The 18,675-nt window shown below is 39.4% G+C and overlaps 1 protein-coding gene across 3 annotated transcripts in view; it reads left to right on the top strand.

The window, feature by feature from the left end:
- Window positions 1–17,850, top strand: part of ELP4 (elongator acetyltransferase complex subunit 4) — a 147,689-nt gene extending 129,839 nt beyond the window's left edge. For 2 of the 3 annotated variants that reach the window (XM_005499390.3, XM_065065433.1), the window contains one exon: window positions 13,898–14,466. In XM_005499390.3, coding sequence (XP_005499447.2) covers window positions 13,898–14,029 — 132 coding nt within the window. In that variant the 3' untranslated portion in view covers window positions 14,030–14,466. Of the gene's footprint in view, window positions 1–13,897; window positions 14,467–16,638 lie in introns of those variants that run through there. The other variant, XM_021279806.2, reaches the window with a different exon arrangement.
- The last annotated feature ends 825 nt before the right edge of the window (window positions 17,851–18,675 follow it).

Below are 18,675 nucleotides of genomic sequence, written 5' to 3'. Positions count from 1 at the left end.
CAGCCCTCCCCGCCACTTCCAGATAAACATTAATGTTTGTTTTAATCTCAATTACTCACAGAAGTCTTGCGTTTCGTGTGATACCAGTTTCTGTCATTCATACTCTCTATGTTTGTTTCAGTTTGCACTGGGTCGTACTGTCTTAGATAGAGTCATTTAAAAGGAATTAGCATGACCTGTCTTCTAACCTTTCCCCAGCAACTCCTTATTCTGCGCTTAAACTTCCTTTAAAGCTTTGGTTTGCCAAAGGGTAGTCAACATGCTGACTTGATCACCAATGTGATTTTTATATTTTTTTGTATAAGCAGTATCAATCACTGAGTAAAAATACACCACAGTATGTTTTCCTACCAAAACAGGGTGATCCAATGGCATGGATGTGAAATTACACTTCATTAATTTCTGACGTCTAAGATTATTTGGCAGTAATGCTACAAAAGGCTTTGTTAGCTGGAGTTTTAAACTGTAGCCCTCATGAGTCATGGGGGATTAGTACTGAAAATAAGGTATATTAAAATATGAATTATACAATGACTACGTCTTCGCCTGGGAGTTACAGGAACTGTACGTATTTCCAGTATCAGTGCCAGTTTTTAGGGTGAAAAGACAATGATAGCAGAATTTTATCTATTTTTTCTCTTCTGGCTTGGTTTTTGCCTTAGCATGGGGCATCCAACAGTGACATTTACCATTGCAGAGCTGAAGTTACTAGCTTGTGAAAAGCTGCAAACATGAACAAACTGGTGGTCTGTTTAGCAACCTCTGTTTGTGAATGTGCAAAATTTTGTAAACCAGCAAAACATTTATATAAATGATACTAGCTTTTAAAAGAGAAATTAGTAATAATAGTCTGCACTTACGTTGCACTTTTTCATTTATCTAGCACTGCTTTAAAGTGATTGAATAATTTGTGTTTCTCTACACATAATAATCCTGCCAGGCAGACTCAAAAAGTACCTGTAGCAAAGAAGAACTTGCCCATGCATGAAAAGAAAAATTATTAAAAATATATTAAAAAGCTCAAGAAAATTAGCCTGCTTCAAAAAGCTATTAAATCGTTCCTATCCCTGAAGCTTTACAAATGTGCTAATTGTCGTGTTGTGGTCATGTAATATGTTTCTGCTCCAAGTGAAGGCTCTTCCCTGTTGCTGAAGCCCCGGTGCTGTTGGGGTGGACTGATGGGCCCCGTAACACAGGGAAATGAATCTTCCCTTTGGGCAGCGCCTGCTCCAGGTCTGAACACCCAGAAATGCTTCACAGATGTGCTGGGCTGCCTAGCAATGGAAATCTTCTAATTCTAGCTGACCTAAAAAGGTAAATAGGCTCCTGAGCATAGGGCTGCTCCCAGTATAAACCAACAATACTCCCCCTCAGCTGGCATTTACGTTTTGCCCCCTACATGCTCTTTCTTCGTCAGCAGCAACTTGCCAAACCTGTGGCACTGGTCTCTTGAAACTGCAGCGTTCGGGGACGTATCATATGGATGGTTTGCATTGTGTGGACGAATGTAAAACAATACAGCGCAAACCTCTCAGTGCTTTCTGGAGCAATCCCACGCACCTGGGAGAGGTCCTGCAGGTAGACCCTTGTCAGTAATCATACGCAGCCATAAGTAGTGTGTGCGTTCGCGTGTAGAGTTACGTGTTGTGTAAACTTCTGAAACTGATGTGTAGGAGGAGATCACTATTGTCAATTAATACGAAATCTACGCAAAACGCTGAGGCGGCATTGGGGCAGCCCACAGCTGGGCTGGGCCAGAGTCTCAGAGCAGCTCCCGTTTTCTCCTCTTCTTCTTAGGAAAGCATTTCATTAAACTTAAATTTCATAGGATGTATGGAGACTAGGTACTTGAAATCCAGGGAAGCTTGTAGGCAGTGTGTGTTTTAGCAATAGCTGGCAGAACTGTTCAGTTCCCGAAGACTCTTTGCATTTCTGTTTTCTTTCTTTATTGAGTTGGCAACTCAGACATTGAAACGCACTTGCAAAGGAGATTTGTCAGTGCAAGTTACCTGTCCTGGAGCAGAACCTTTCTGCGAAGTGTTGAAATCTATCTGGACATTTTTTGCAAGAGGCAGAATATATTTTTTCAGTTATTTGCGTTGTTGCACACTTGAGATAAAATGGTGGTTTTTAAATGGATGTACTAATGAGTTTTATGAAATGTAATATATTTAAACCAAAACAGAAGCTTGATAGATTACAGTGAACTTGAACAGATAGCTTTGGATGAGAACTCAAATATTTGGTTAGTTTTCCAACTTAGCTGAAATTTTAGAGGGCAACAGTAACATTGCAGTATGTTGGAACTCCTAGAACAGATGCTTCTGCCTCTGAATGCTGTTTCTCCCTCCTCCTCACATAGCTTTTGTTTGTACACACAGTGTCTCAAACACTTCTCAGGCTTCCCAGTCGAGAGACCCGAGTCATTGCAGAGCAGCACGGGCATCGCCAGCAACTCTGGAGCGTTTCCAGTGAGCCATCTGTGGTTTGATAGAAAATCCGTATTTTGTGGCCTGTTGCAATGTCATTCAAAGAGAGAGGAGAAATCGTGGAGGCACTGACTCAATGAGAAGCTTCGTGTAGTTGTAGGACTGAATTCCTCTCCTTGACCTTTTACTCTCCAAGTTAAGAATGGGGTTTAAGCTAGTCATCCAGGTTTCCTGAATAATCAGCAGAGATGGGCAAGCACTTGCAAGGATGATTCATCTCATCCTAAGTATATAATATAGGTTAGACTGAACGGCTGACTTGTATACAGCTGCAATTAGGTTGAATGAATCCGTCAGAGAAGAGAATGTGACATTAACATCCATCCGGATTATCCTGAGAGCCCTAGAATTACTCAGACTTGCATCACGGGTCCCACACTCCTCTTACGTAAGCCCAAGGAGCAGAAATTCAGCAAAAAGAACAGGTCTACAGGAGCAATGTTGGCTTGCTTGCCTTGGATATAGATGATACCTTCAGACTCATGAACTACTGTTTGAATTTAGAACAGTATTTCCCTTCCGCTTTTAGACAACATATTCCAATCTCAACTATAGTGTGCCTAGATAACGTATCTCACCCTGCCCTCCATCTTGCCCTTTCTTCACTCCATCTTCTCTTCAGCCCTTTGTCACTTGATTTCTTCCCTGTTCTCTTCCGCTTGCCTTTCTATGCCTTTCTCATAGAACATATCTTTTAGTAAGAAGGGAAAAAAAGCTTCACATTGATACAGTATTTATATATCATGTCATTTTTCATTCTTCCTGGATATTTTATCTTTCACTTCTTCCTTTTTACCCACTTTGTATATCCAGATTGTAAACTCTCCCGGACAGAGACAGTCTTTCCATATGTGCTTGATAAGAGCTGGATCAGTAAGTATTACAATAGAATGTGATGTAAATGTTTAGTACAGCTCTAGTTTCAACATTACCATGTATTTCTCTGAATTTTGGATCAGACAAGCAGTTGAACAGCTGTAGTCCCTGGAAAGTCAACAACCACCACTGATTAATCCAGCTCCCTTTATAACATGGGTAACTTCTTCATTATGCAGAGACTACAGTTATAATATGAAGTGGGTCTCGTACTTGTGATTTAGAGCACTCTGTAGTACCAAACATTTGGCATTCTCAAGTGTCAGAGAAGGTAAATCTCCCTGATATTTTTATCTTTCCCTTGTGTCCCTTCACATGTAGCAAATTGTCTTTAACACATCTTGAAGTCTTTCTTCGGAATGAAATAGTTTGTTCAGACAATTGTCTGTTTTTTCCTTTCCTGTCACTGAAAAGCAGTGACTAATGCTGCACCCACAAAAACACACCTGTCTCTACTCAAATGTTACTGGAACTTTTCAGCCATCTGAAATCCCCCAGGGATTCATTTTACACAAACATCTATGGAATAGAATTCTATGGGTACAAACAATCTCTGAAAGATTTTTGGTTTGCAACAGCCAGTGTTTAAATAAACTCAGTGTTAAATTCAGACTCGCGAATTCAGATTTTAAGTACTTTGCATAGTTTTATGGTCAGAGAACTGAAACAGCACCGTGTGGCACATCCAAGCGAATCAGGGCGGTTTGAACTGAAATCTCTTGGATATTATCATATCACTTCTGTAAAGCAGATACCCTGGAAAGCTGCACTAAAGAGACACATATGAAGATTCAGTGTTCTGAAATGTAAAATGGCTTTTACAAATGCTGTCACAAGAGGAAGTGGGTTTATTAATGGTTGTTAATTTTGCCAGGTGTCTTTAAAGTCACTGTTTAAATAATCTCTTTGTGGTGTTGGAAACTCACAACAAAACATCACTGTCCTGCAAATGAGGTGAAGGTGAGAATTATCCTAGTTTTGGTTTACGTTTTGTAAGTGATGGAAAATAAGAGGTTTAGAATTGTGTTCAAGTATTTTAAGTAATATTAGCTATATATTAAAAATGTTTTCATTCTAGCAGTGTGTCCTTTAGCAGACAGACAGGGATATGTAGGTAGAAGTATATTTAACAGCTATTCTTTGTGGAAGCCTCCTGATGTTAACAATAATTAATTTTGACGGCTCAGATTATGCTTCAACTTTAAAAACAGAAATAGGAAATGCATGTAGTAGATGTCCTTATTTTAACATGTATTTATATAGTTTTGGGTGATTATAAGTCAATCACAGTTATCTGAAAAGTAGGAAATTTTAGAATGTTATTTTTAAAAGTCAAGTCTTTTGTCTTGATAATCAGTTTAGAAAATGTATCCATTGCTGTGATGTAAAAATGGTAATGTAGCATCTATGGATATAGCAGAACAACAAGAAACTGCGTTCATGTCCATTATACAGAAAAATGGTTACCAACTGGTTTGTCTCCTGAATTTGTTAAAATACCAATAAAACTGTAATGTGAACAGGAATGTAAGAGATTCTTAGTAAATTAGTTTTAAAATAGTTTGCCTAAAACCTAAATGCCGTTACGAGAAGATAGTTTGGCACCATTCTCCTGAGACACTGTTCGTAACCAAATTTCACAACTGTTAAATGATTTCTGCCTGACACAGCTTTAGGCTGGTTGAAATTACTTTTCTAGTGCTTGCTGTGAGAGCTTGTAATGTCTTCAGTGGTAAAGGGATTTTGCCATTGAGAAGTGAACTTACATTAACTCAGGAGCATTTTTAGGTTTTGTGGCGTTAATAAGAATTTTATATCTTTTCATAGTGGTATTGTCAGATTTGTAAGTTGTTCCAAAGTTGTGTCAATATAAGTGATATGCCACTCCAGTAGACTACACATGGTATAAAATATAATTCATTTCATCATAATACACATATCTGGTGTCTCCCAATTGGCAAACTGGGCAAGAGAAAAGGCCAAGACTTACAGTCACCTACATGTCAAGTATTTGAATAAATTCTTCTCTCTAGAAGAAATTTGGTTTCATACCTGCACACCTTTGTGTTTATATTAAGCCCAAAGGTAGTAAATTGGCCAAGCAGACCAGTTAGTTACTGTGCTTGATGATGACCTGTTAAGAAAACTGTGAAGTCATTGCTTGGCAAGGCTAAGACACTCCTGAAGTGCACATCTGTTAAGAAGTTTGTAACCATTTGGCAGCTGCGTCGGTTAGAAATGCAAGATGCAACCTCTGGAGATGTCAAGCAAACCTGTTCATCCAAGACTTCTTTCATCCCATCAACAAACACATTGCAATGGCCTTGAAGAGAGAGAGATTCAGTTCCACGTGTTGCCATTGCGTTGAAGGTATCATCCAATGTCCCTGGTGGGCTCAGATGCCACTAAATCCTTAAGTCTCCACTGCCCCGATAAGAAGAGCAGAGCAGGTTTAGTGAACATAATCAGGGTCAACCACCACTCCTGGTGACCACCAGACAGATCTGTGGTTGTGAGGCATGTCCGCTCTCAAGCCAAGCAGTCAGGGCAGTAGGTGAGGACCATACCTGGGTCAGCAAGCTCCATGGCCAGGCCTGAGCAGAGGGCAACTCCCCAGCAAACCAGGAGCACCCATTAGGGCTTTGCCAGCTCCTTCTTGCACAGCTGTTTGTCACCCAGCAGCCCAGTTTCGGGGTGCACAGCTGCACTGTGCCACAGCTGGCCATGAGCTAAAGCCTCCCATGTGGGACAGTCTTCTTCATCGCAAAAGTAAAGAGACATCTTAGTGGCTGTGGAGTAATTTGGAACCTCTTCACTGGCTCCCACTTTTCTTAAGATGTAAGTTGCTTGTTTTCGTGGCCTCCGTGTCCTTTTCCCCAGCCTGCCTGTGAGATCTGATTCATTATCAAGAGATCTATTTCCAGTCAGGTAACGGTGACAGTCACTTGACAGTTCAATAATTTTCAAGCAAGAAATGGGGTTCTTCGCTCTAAGATGGGGTTTTATGAAGCCGCATTACTAACATCCTGCATGTTTCTCCTGAAAATCCACCTTTTTCATGATACCTACAAAAATGACAAAGTCTTTTCTTAGAAATTGATTACTAGTTATTATAAATTAGATAATAACAAAAAGATGTAAAAGGGAAAATATAATGGGCATCAGAAGCAGAAAATGAAATAGTAACAGGGACTTGGCCTCTGTACCACAGACTGTTCCTGCTCTCTCTTGTGTGGGCTTTATGGGGTGGCGAGAGTTCTGCTTCAAAGAGAAATAAATAGAATATAAAGCTCCCCAACCAGGAGTCTGAATCTTTCATTTTCCCAGCATTCCTAAAATTCTTCTCCTTGCCCCCCTCTTCCCCCTAAACAAAATCCCTTCAGCTTTGGTGACTTCAGTCTTCATGGAGTTGTGGCAAATGGAACTAGAAGGGATCTGGAGAGGTCATTAACCCATCTCCCTGCCCCAAGGCAGGGCTGCAGCCATCATAGACTAATAAGCATTTTTTTTTGGCCAAAGATCCAAATACATGGAATTGTAAAGATTTTTTTTTTTGTAAGTTTAATTTTTGGAAGTGTGGATTCAGTTGTTAAAGCTTTGTATAACTGTTAGCAGAGTCACAAGGTTATTTTCTGCGACATTATTTTAATATATATCAAATTAAGAGCAAATTTCCACCTGAACTCCCACTTCTCTTTTGGGGGGATTCAATGATTTTGCATCAGTCATGTTATTATTTATTTGCTTCATAAAAATATAATGATTTTGGAGTAATATGAACAATTACTTTGAGCTTAGATTTTTGCCAGTGTATGTGTATCTGCTTATCATATTGTTGCTAAACATTTTTATACTTTTTTATTGCTTAAAGTATTTTACAGAGCATGTGATTTTAGGAGCCATTAATTAATTTTATGAAATGTTGCTGTTTCTCGAATGTCCTCTACCTCATTTTTTCTGAGTATTTTAGCGAGTATAAAAACAATCTGTACAGACACAGATTTCCTCAAATCTGAAAATGAATTTTATGAACTGATTGTTGTTTATACTGTGTAGGTGTAACACTGGATTTCACAAGTTGCCTCCACAATGCGATGCCAATTGATTCTTCAGAAGAATACATGTAGTGTATGTGTATAGTTGTATACTAATCGGTTCTTTAACATTATCTCTAGTAGGTAGCTCTTTTTTTTAACCAGTCATTGGTTACTGAGGTTCAGTTACATGATTTTTACTTTATTTTCAACCCCTTTTATAGTCAGCTAAAGCCTGCATACTGTTTCTATGCATTTTGTAACTCAGGTGTAATCAACATCAAGAGAGGTTGCTAGGAAAATTGCTGCTCAATCCTACTAATACTGAAGAGAAAAAAAGTCTTACATTGGAAAGTCTGTGTTTTATAATAAATCTGTAAAACAATCCACTTCATACAATGAGCAAAAGCACTTGTTAGTGTTTTTGTGTAATGAGGATTTTGTTATTTTGGTGGATTAAAAACAAATGAATTGCACCCCAACCAAACATACCAGCCTACTGGAAGTTCCTGGAATAGTCGTGAATTGGATCTTTACACCTCACTCTTACAAGGCAGACCAGTATCAGAAAACCATCGGTGCTGTATTTGGTCCTCAATGCTGGGGTTGGACTAAATGCTTGTTCAGTGTCCTTTCTGGCTTGTCCTTTGACATATTATCTCCCACTTCTACTTTATTTTTTTTTCCCCCATTGAGAACAAATGAAGTAATTAGAAGTTTTCTTCAGGCAGAGGGAGGAGCAGAGGCAAAGTATGTAATAAGTTTTGTCTGAGCTGTTTTCCTTTTGTAATTCGTGCCCTAAAGGTGTGTGCTTAGCTGGGTTCCGTGTAATTGTTCCGATCACCGCAAAGCCTTGGGGACCTGCCTGAGACAGAGCAGGTGGGAAGCACCAGCACTCGCATCGTGTCCCTTACAGTAACTAATCACCCTCTTCCATAGCCAGGGATTTCTTAATCAACCTTAGAGTCTGATTCTGAAGATCCTAAGTTTAAACCTTTCTGACAGCCTGCCTGGGTGAAAATGGTGTGTGATCGTGTAATTAAACACACTACAATAACGCAGACACACAATTAACTTTGCACAAAGGATGTTTACTCCAGCGTTCCCTAGTTTTCTCACTGTCAAACTTTTCTTTGACACAGGCTTTAAGAAATTATCACAAGGATGGTGATTATAGGATCCTATTTTCACTTGCATATTTACCTTTGCCAGACTTTGACCATTTTGTCTTATAATACTTTTGCCCTGCCAACTTGCTGTAGGCTACAGGAAGTTCTGGAATATTTTAGTGAAAAGTTTTGATTATTTGAAAGAAAAATGAAAATGTGCTATTTCATATGTAGCATTTATGCCAGGGATGTGTTTTTGCTGTCCTGTGAAAATCTGTCCATGTTTGGCTCAAGCGGGCTCAGTGCTGCATATTCAGCTTGACCCTTTTCCATGAACATTCCTGCTTTTTCGGAGCGGGCAGCGAGCAGTGCAAAGGAGATGGGCAGGGGGGATGGAAAACTGTGCCAGCAGGAGAAAGAAGGGCAGGTGTAGGGCAACAGGTGGGAAAAGGAGGAGGACAGAACAGGGGATGAGGAAGACAAGGGGCCGAGGTGAGGGAAGGGTGCTGTATTTGGACCTCGGCATTAGGAACGGGAGCAGGTGTTGGAATATGGGCATAAATGGGCAAGAGAAACTCAGGACTGGCAGGAGAAGGAATGAAGAGCTTGGAAACAGAAAGCTAAGACTGGCTGGGGAGTGCAGATAACTGGAGGTTCTCCTTCCCCTCTACTCTGCCGTGGTGAGACCACATCTGGAATATTGTGTCCAGTTCTGGGTCCCTCAGTTCCAGAAGGACAGGGAACTGCTGGAGAGAGTCCAGTGCAGGGCAACAAAGATGCTGAAGGGAGTGGAGCATCTCCCTTATGAGGAAAGGCTGGGGGAGCTGTTTATTAATGTGTTTATTAATGTTTACAGATATATAAAGGGTGAGTGTCAGGAGGATGGAGCCAGGCTCTTCTCAGTGACAACCAACGGTAGGACAAGGGGTAATGGGTTCAAACTGGAACACAAGAGGTTCCACTTAAATTTGAGAAGAAACTTCTCAGTGAGGGTGACAGACACTGGACCAGGCTGCCCAGGGGAGTTGTGAAGGCTCATTCTCTGCAGACATTCCAACCCGCCTGGACACCTTCCTGTGTAACCTCATCTGGGTGTTCCTGCTCCGGCGGGGGGATTGGACTGGATGAGCTTTTGAGGTCCCTTCCAATCCCTGACATTCTGTGATTCTGTGAGAAGCTGTGATTTTGTCATGAAGACCAGTTGCAGGGTGGGAGACCTGGGCAAGGAGGACTGGGATTGGCAATGTGAGCAAAATCAGCATGATCCTTATCAGGCTGATAAGAGAGAGATTGAAAGGGTCACAGCCTCAGAAATAGCAAAGAAGTCTGTCCACCAGAAAACATTTTGTCCTAAACTGGGTCTTTAAATGTGACTGTTCCTCTGTGGTCAGCAAATATCTGTGAAAATGTCTGATCATTCTGTAATGCTGGTGGTCAAAAAGGATCACAGCCTATTTATGCCATCACTTGCTGCCTTGGTTCAAGTAACTGCAATGTCCCTACTGGTGCCAAAAATAAAAGCCTGCTGTTTAACCTGTGGATGTCTGTATTATGCTGTGTGATGAATTTCCAGTTTGTTTGTGATTTAAAGTGTAGAATTTTTTAATGGTGTTAAAGTATTTAATAGGATTGATATTTGCAGCTCTGTTTATATCTTTAAGCTGCGCACAGAAAATGTAAGGAATGATATTCTGAGATGCCGATTCAGGCTTTATTCAGAGGTAGCACATGTGTGTGCGTGTGCTGTGATTCAGATCTTAATGGCAGGATAATATTCAGTTGTTTTCAGAGAACCCTAGTGTTGTTTATCGTTCAGAATACATCTGATCCGAGGATGAATGTGGCATACTCAGTGAAGTATGCTTCTTGGAGAACCAGCAATTTGTTGTAATCTTTGAAAATGGGGATTGTAGAGAAGAGGAGGATTGCAGGAGGGATGGTCTCATAATTAAGACGATTGAAGGATATCCCGGAAGGTGTGATGCGTCCCTGCCTGTACCGCTGAGCTCCTGTGTGATCATGTTACTTCAACCCAGCATTTTTATTTCTCTGCTCTTATTTTGTGTCTCTCACTTTTCAAGTGCTTGACTTGAGGTCCTTGAAGAAATACCAAGCACGCGCAGCTGTAAATTAGGTTAGCATTTGACTATGTGAAATGCTGTACAATGGTAGACATTCTGGAAAAGCAAGTCCTAAATGCCTCAGATTGTGTTTCTGCAATTAGTGGATACTTATTGCCATGTGTTTTATGTGGCTTAATTCCCTGTCTCTAAAAATGAGGTAACTTTGCCACCTTATCTCACGAGAAAATTAGGAAAACAATGCAGTTGGTATTTGTGAGGCATTCAGGTGCTGCATACTGACACATGCTATTGAAAAGCCATTCTGTCTTCAGAACAAGGTTTGAATCATGTACAATAAATACATCAGAAAAGTTCAAAGTAAACAGTGACAATAAAACAAAATACTGAATATCCAGACTAACTGAGCAGTGTGCAGCCTCTTCACTGAATAAGAGGAGGGAAGAAGAATATGTGCATGTATAATGAAACACTGCTTCATAACAAATACATCTGTAAAAGCCTCATTCAGTCCCACCATCCAATCTGAGGATCTTTAATTTTTACTTTTCCTATCTGAGTCTTTGCAAATGTATAAATATTATTCCATCTGTTTTCTGATTATGATACATATTAGCAAAAAAAACCACAGCATTGACTAAGAAGCTGTGTAAATATCAAAGACTGTTTTTTCTTTTGACCACCACCTTGAGTCCAGGCCCATGTGGCAGGGTTTAAGTTGCTCCCTATCTGTGGTATGGGTTAGTCCCTGTGTAAGATGAGTTTGCTGAGTCTCAGTTCCGTTTGCTTTGAATTCATTTGGCAGACTTGGCAAGAGGGTCCGTAATTGCGGGAGGAAGACAATGGTATCACATTTCCCCTGGAGGAAGCCGCCTCTCCCGCTTCCTGGTGTGGGCAGAGACATGCTAACAGCGAGTGGGAGAAAACTGCATTGTTTCACTTGTGTCTCCACCTCTCACATATCAGATATCCTGTAGCCTGCCAGCACTTTTTTGGAAAGAAAATGTAACTGAAAGATCTGCCGAGTGTTCCCCTGCACTTCCCGGCTTTTCCTCGTCTTTCGCTGTCCAGTGGTTACAACCCACCTCAACAATCCAAGTTGTACATTGGCTCTTGCCTAGCAAACATTTTTCTCAGCAGACAAACAAAATAGGCACATGCTCAGGTTTGTATTGTGTTGGAGCAAGTTCAGAGAAGGGCAAAGAAGATGGTGAGGGGCTGGAGCACAAGTGTGATGAGGAGTGGCTGAGGGAACTGGGGCTGTTCAGCCTGGAGAAAAGGAGGCTGAGGGGAGACTTTATTGCTGTCTACAACTGCCTGAAAGGAGGTTGGAGCATGGAGAGTGTTGGTCTCTTCTCCCAAGTAGCAAGTGATAGGACAAGAGAAAATGGCCTCACGTCGCACCAGGGGAGGTTTAGATTGGGTATTAGAAAACATTTATTCACAGAAGGGGTTGTCAGGTATTGGAACAGGCTGCCCAGGGAAGTGGTAGAGTCACCATCCCTGGAGGGATTTAAAAGACACGTAGATGAGGTTCTTAGGGACATGGTTTAGTGGTGGACTTGACAGTGTTGGGTTAATGGTGGGACTCAATCTGAAAGGTCTTTTTCAACCAAAATTATTCTATGATGTAGAAATGAGGCATCATGGACCACAGTTCACATCCACAGCTGTGCTTGAGCTTCTTAGGAATACAGGAAGAACTGTAGATGAAGGATACCACAGCACAGCACTGATTTCAATACAGTGAAATGTAGAAGTCGCATAGTTACTAAATGGTATATACAGGGTGTGTTTCTTGCTACATAAATTGTGAGATTTCCCACGTGCTTCATAGGCAATGTGCTACAAAGAAATACACACATTTCTTCTATTTCAAGGCTGAGGTATGTCACCTCACCCTGAGCTTGGGCTTTCCTGCTCCGCATGTATTACTTTATGCATTTTCTTCCCTTGGAGAAGACAACCCAGCGCACGTTCTTCTCCCCACACTGCCCAGAACCAGGAGAGCCCTTTGGAGCACCTCCCAAGTTATGTCTAACTGCACAGTCTCAAAGCCAGCAATGAACTGAACAGTCAGTCTGCTGTAAATAACAGATATTCCCTATGCTTTTCTATTGAATTCTTATCCTACAAGAAGTTGCAAAGGTGTTGAAGAAGAGGCATCTGTAGTTATGTGTTGTGGTAAAAGCGAAAACATAGCAAAATCAGAGAATAAGAATGGTCCACACAGCCTCCTAAGATAATTTTGCAGTCATTGCTGTTATCCTGTTCCATTTAGAAGCGTGTGCATTTTAAAGAAAAGCCATGCAGTTTAGCCTTTGCCTACTAAATCTCTCAAGAAATATGTTTCTTCCATGATACCAGTTTCATAAATTATTGCACTGTGTATAAGATGCTCAACTGTCTCATCTGACTGGCTTTCGGTACCTCACTGTGTCCAAAAACGAGGCAATTAACCAAGTAAAGCCTCGGTTTTACATTTATTTTCACCTTACCTTACAAAAGCTAAATGGTAATGGCATGTCTTTTATGTATCTCCGGTGTAAAAGAACCCTCGGAGGGAGAGTTGAAATATTTTTGTCATTGCTGGAAAATAAGGTTTATTACACAAGGACTGTGTGCTTGTGGACAAACATGTAACCTGTGTCTCAGTCTCCTCATCTGTAAAATGGATGTAATGTCCCTACAACTCACAAGGGATGGCAAGGTTTGATTAGCATGTGCGATTGCCTTGTACAAGTGAAACTACTAGCACTTTTGTTTTTATTAAAAAATGAAAGTAGAATATGAAGAAGAAACACTCTAGTAGAATAATGCTGTAACTAGGGTTAGCCCTCTCCACCTTTTGACCATTCCATCATTCATTTTCAGGCTCTGCCACAAATTATCTATGCTTGAAATAAAATTAGAGTTACATGGTAATGCTATAGAAATCAAACTATTTGATATGGGGGTTACTAGTGAGGCAAAATACTTGTTTTTTGAAGGGAAGATGCCCATAGGTATATTGAAATACCTTGAGAAAATTTGCATTTTGTTTAGTAAACTTTAATGAGGAAAAAAACTCTATTCCAGTTTGTAAATCTAATACAGTGAAAACGTACAAAACCATTTCCAGGTCAGCCTAAACGAGTGACTGGGAAGTGTTTTATTTGCATGAGTAAACATCGATCAGTCCAGAAAAATACCGCGTTTTGAAATATGCTATGGAAAAGAAATTCTACTGCATTTATTCTTTCTGGTTTTTTCCTCTCTCTCTTTCTTCTCTCTCTCCCCGTCTCCCTCCCGAAAATTTCCTGCCACAGCGCCTGCATTTGCCTCCAGACTTGTCAGACACAGTGAGCCGCACGAGCAAACAGGATCTGGCAGAAGCCGCCAAACTGCTGAGCTCAGGATGCGGCGCCATGGCCATCGGCAAGAAGCACCTGGACTTCTAGTGATTTCTACTTAGCAGTTTCACTCAGATTTATATGACACCCTAATTATGAGTGTTAATGACTTATATAAATATTTTTCTTAATGATTTGACCCAGCAGTCTTGAAAAATACATGTTATCGTATGGTGCCTTCTTTTTTGGTTTTTTTTTTTCCTTTGTTCTGGTTTCTTTGTACTAATTTTGGGCTTGTTTGGATTTTGCTTTTTGTTAAAGCTTCTGTTTGGTTGGGTCCTGCCATTGTTCTGCTCAACTGGAAACACACAGTGTTTTGTTCCTTGAAATAAGAAAATTACTCTTGTCCTTTCATTTCTAATTTTGTTTTACAAAAAAAATAAAGGGATATTTTTACCGATGGAATTTTTATATACTTACATTTCATATTTTGTATGAGTAATAAGTTAAGTTGGATGGTTTATTGCAATAAAGAATGAAGCTAAGCAATTTGTTGTCACGTGTTATTTTGAAAGCAAACTACACAGTTATGTTTTTAAAAACATTAATTTTAAAAATTGAAATACCGTTCTTAAATTTCAGGAAATATTTACATTAGTTCATTAAATATGTAATAATAAATGTAAAACATATGAGTCTTTATTCTAAGATGCCAGTAATTAAGAATGGTTGTTTTTTTAATCAGAATCTATTATAGATAATTACTTTGCCTTATGGCTTACCACATGCATTTAAATGCACTCGAATGGAATTTACTAACCAGCGAGAAAAGAACTGATTTCCTTGTGTAGTTGAAAACAGTAATCCTAAACAATTGAAGTCAGCACTATGAAATTATGTCAACAGACATAATTCAAGATTGAAATTCAAACTGACAGCTACATTAATGCTAGAAACCAGAAGAGCACATCTGAGCTCGGGGAAGGGTATCACAGCATGCTGGTCTAAAGCAGGGCAGAATATACAAGTAATTCAGGCTTCTGTACCCTCAGATATCCTATTTGTGCCTATTTCTATGTATCTGTGTGTATATCTCATCAAACAAAAGGCAGGTAAAGCAAAGCTGACCTGTAAATTCAAGTGGTTTGTGTGTTTTTCTTCTGAGGCTGCCTTCCATTTGGAGAGGTAATATCTTCTTCTCCGCGGAACTTCCAGCCACCCAGCTGTAAGATTGCATTACAGTTGCAAAATTTACTCTCTCTAATAGTGGATTACATGGCTGGAGTGAAACTGAGTCTTCAAAGAACATGTTAATAGGATGCAATAATGGTTACTTATTTTGATGGGTTTGGAACCAGGAGTTGGTTAAGTGGTTTCCTTTCTTTTTTTCCTGCAATCCAGGTTCTACTTTATTTTTTTCTTGACAACGCTGTGTAAAACAAAGACACAGCTTTTAAAACTGTCTAACTAATATGATGAATGTCAATCACTTAAAAAACTCCACTGTAGCATAAACACATACTGTATACAGCTTTTATTCTGAATTAGAATAATTGAATCAATGACAGTGATTTGCCAGGATGTCAAATCTATCCATCATATCCTGTCACTACCAGTTTATTTTTTGTGATCAAAATCAAAAAGACTACTATTTTGTCATCAGCTATTTCATTAGTAGTAACAATCAGGTTTTCTCTTCTGTATTTTTTAGGTATGCCTGTTGTATTTTTTCTTTCTAAAGACACAAATCCTTTTTAAGTCTTTTCAAAATAAAGTTTCAGAACAGAACTGTCAGTTTAATAAGGCCAAAAGACACCTACTTTCCTATGCCAATATATTTAAAATATTGGCATTGATGTCTCAAACATTTTTCTCTTTTTGTATTATGTGTAACATTGAAAGGAGGTTCTCATTAGATGCTTAATTGTGCCTTTTGAAAGCATGGAATAATTTAAATACTTAGGATAAAGTGATTTTTAACAAAGTTGAAGTTTTACATAGTACGTCTTTTTAATGTAAATAACAAAAACCACAGTATTTCTTTGTGAAATATGAAGTCACAAGACATATAAATTGCTGCCAACATACTTAAATAGGTCATTGACTTAACATACAGGGGAGAATATATCATGAAGGTCACAGTCGATTTCTGGTTAATATATTAACTGAAAATTGTTAGTGAGTAGCGCGGGTATTCCATGTATGTATATGTGTATATGTGTGTCCTATGAATTTATAAGACTTCAGTTTCAAAAACTTTGGTAGGTTAATATTAAAGCTGACAAATATTTTGAATAATAAAGGGAATTCTGCAAATCTGGATTAATTTTTTTTCTGAGTCACTAAACATGCTTTGTAAAATAAGTGTTAGACTATACAGATGTACAGTGTTGTTCACCTAAGGCAAAAACACAGAGCAAAATTTTCTCTGCTTTGCTTCCAAAATGTTGTATCAGTTTCAACAACACGTGACAGTGACTTGGCTTATCAGTAAGCTGATAAGTGAACCAATGCTATGTATGTGCTACCTGGTAGTATGTAGATATATAGGAGTTACGGTGTAGGTTCCACTTGTTGCACCAAAAGTAATTTTGACTTGGAAAGCAGGAGAAGTGTTTACATGGTGATTTTGTGTGAATTTTCCCCTTAACTGTTCTGTGATGGTCAAGCACTTGTGTACTAAACGTCCTCCTGTTCTCTCTTCTCTTGATTTCAAGACAAATATTTAACCAAGGGGTGCAGCCCAGCTCATCGCAGGATGGGTGCAGCCTCTTCTGACGGGTTGTTGCAACGTGCTACCAGCTTCTTCGGCATCTTCAGAGCCCCCTCGTTGGCTTGGATGGAAAATCTTTGCAAGACGAACATGATCCTTCCTCATGCTCGGGGGACTCTTTTGCACAGAGACTACGGTGCAAGGGATTTTTTGTTTGTTTGTTGGAAGATTTTAAGCAGAACTTCCTATTTTTGAGCAGGCTACAAACTGAAACCGCCGAACGCAGCAGGGAAACAATAGACTCATCCCAGGGAAGACGTTCCCAATTCAGCACGAGAACCTGATCTATACAGAATTGTGACATACAGTTGAGAAAGTGGTAATGAAATTTAAAACGTTGTGTCTTGAATATGTCAAATATGAATTCTTTATATACTTTCTGTTGTGTTGACGTTTTCAAAATATAAGTATTTGGAACATGAATATTATGATAGATTAAATCTTGTTCTATGTTTGTAAAGAAATCTCAAAAACGATTTCAAGGATGAAGCTGAATTCGATTTTCTGTAACAGTAGATACAAGCATCTGAAAATGGGTGTTCAGATACATGGGATGTGATACACATGGTAGTACACCACTGGTTTCAGCTTTAAATTTAATATAAAACAGTGATGTTGTTCCAAATACAGCTTTTGGAAAAGTGCAGAAGTCTAACTTACAAAAATCCTTTACTATGCCAATATTGGAAAGTGAGCTATTAATCAAGTTTTTCTGAAACCACAAGTTTATAACACATCCCTTTAAAAATGTGTGTATATTACAAGCATTACACACACAGACGCACACACACACAGATGTCAAACCAGTATTTCTCTAGTATCATGTATTAGAAATTTAATAAAGTGGGTTTTTTTTTGCCTGTGATGGAGAAATGTCATCCTTAACTACAGAGCACAACAGAAACAGGCAAGAAGATGCTTTTATGTCTTTAAGAGGTGGTAGAAACAAGTACTATCCTCCATGGCATTTCTTGGGGTTTTTCTTTTCTCTTGTGAGCTACCTGAGTGCAAGGCCTACCTTTCTTTTTTTAATCACATTGAGCACATGTTGGTGCTTACTCAATAATAAATGTACTTGTGTAAAAAGAAGAATGAAAGTGAATCATCTTCATCTTAAGAAAAAAAGGCAACTCGGAAAAAAACAATCCATCACCATTTTTTTCAGTTTCTAGTCTAATATAAGCAATTGTTAGGCTCATTTTTTTTCCAAAAATGGTTCATTGGTATAATGGGTGCCTACATCTGTATTTCAGCATCTGAACAGACAGACAGATTTTCGGGAGTGTTGAGCATCGAGCATCCCGAAGCATCTGCTGAAAACTTGGCTGCTTTATTTAAACTCGCCTTTAACAATTTTGGAAGTTATTAGGTACGTGGAACTAATTTGCAGACCTTCTGTTCATATCAAAACAAAGATAGCTTTTGTGTTTTCTGTATTTTTTTTGCACATGGATTTTCTGGTGCTGTAGAGCTTAATCTAAAAAATCTTCCAGAGAAACCAGTGACGATTTAGACCAGGAGCAAAATGGTAGGATTAGGTCCAGTGGATTTTTTTAAATGTTAGCTTATCTAGAGAATTTGTAGCTGCATATTCACAGAACCACAGAATCACAGAATGTCAGGGATTGGAAGGGACCTCAAAAGCTCATCCAGTCCAATCCCCCCGCCGGAGCAGGAACACCCAGATGAGGTTACACAGGAAGGTGTCCAGGCAGGTTTGAATGTCTCCAGAGAAGGAGACTCCACAACCCCCCTGGGCAGCCTGTTCCAGTGTCTGTCACCCTCACTGAGAAGAAGTTTCTTCTCAAATTTAAGTGGAACCTTATTCCTCTATCAAAAAATGTATTTTGTTGTCTTCTGGCATTGAAGGTAAAAGTTAAGTCCAAAATGTAGCAAGAATTTTTTTTAAAAACCAAACCCTCCACTTTATGCTGGCAGAGTTCGAGCCTGGATGTTCCAGCACTTGGAATGCTCTCAGCAC

The sequence above is a fragment of the Columba livia genome, chromosome 5 (assembly GCF_036013475.1).
Source record: "Columba livia isolate bColLiv1 breed racing homer chromosome 5, bColLiv1.pat.W.v2, whole genome shotgun sequence".
Lineage (NCBI taxonomy): Eukaryota > Metazoa > Chordata > Aves > Columbiformes > Columbidae > Columba > Columba livia.
Note: the sequence above shows the minus strand (reverse complement) of the source record. Positions and strands in the feature narration are given on the sequence as shown.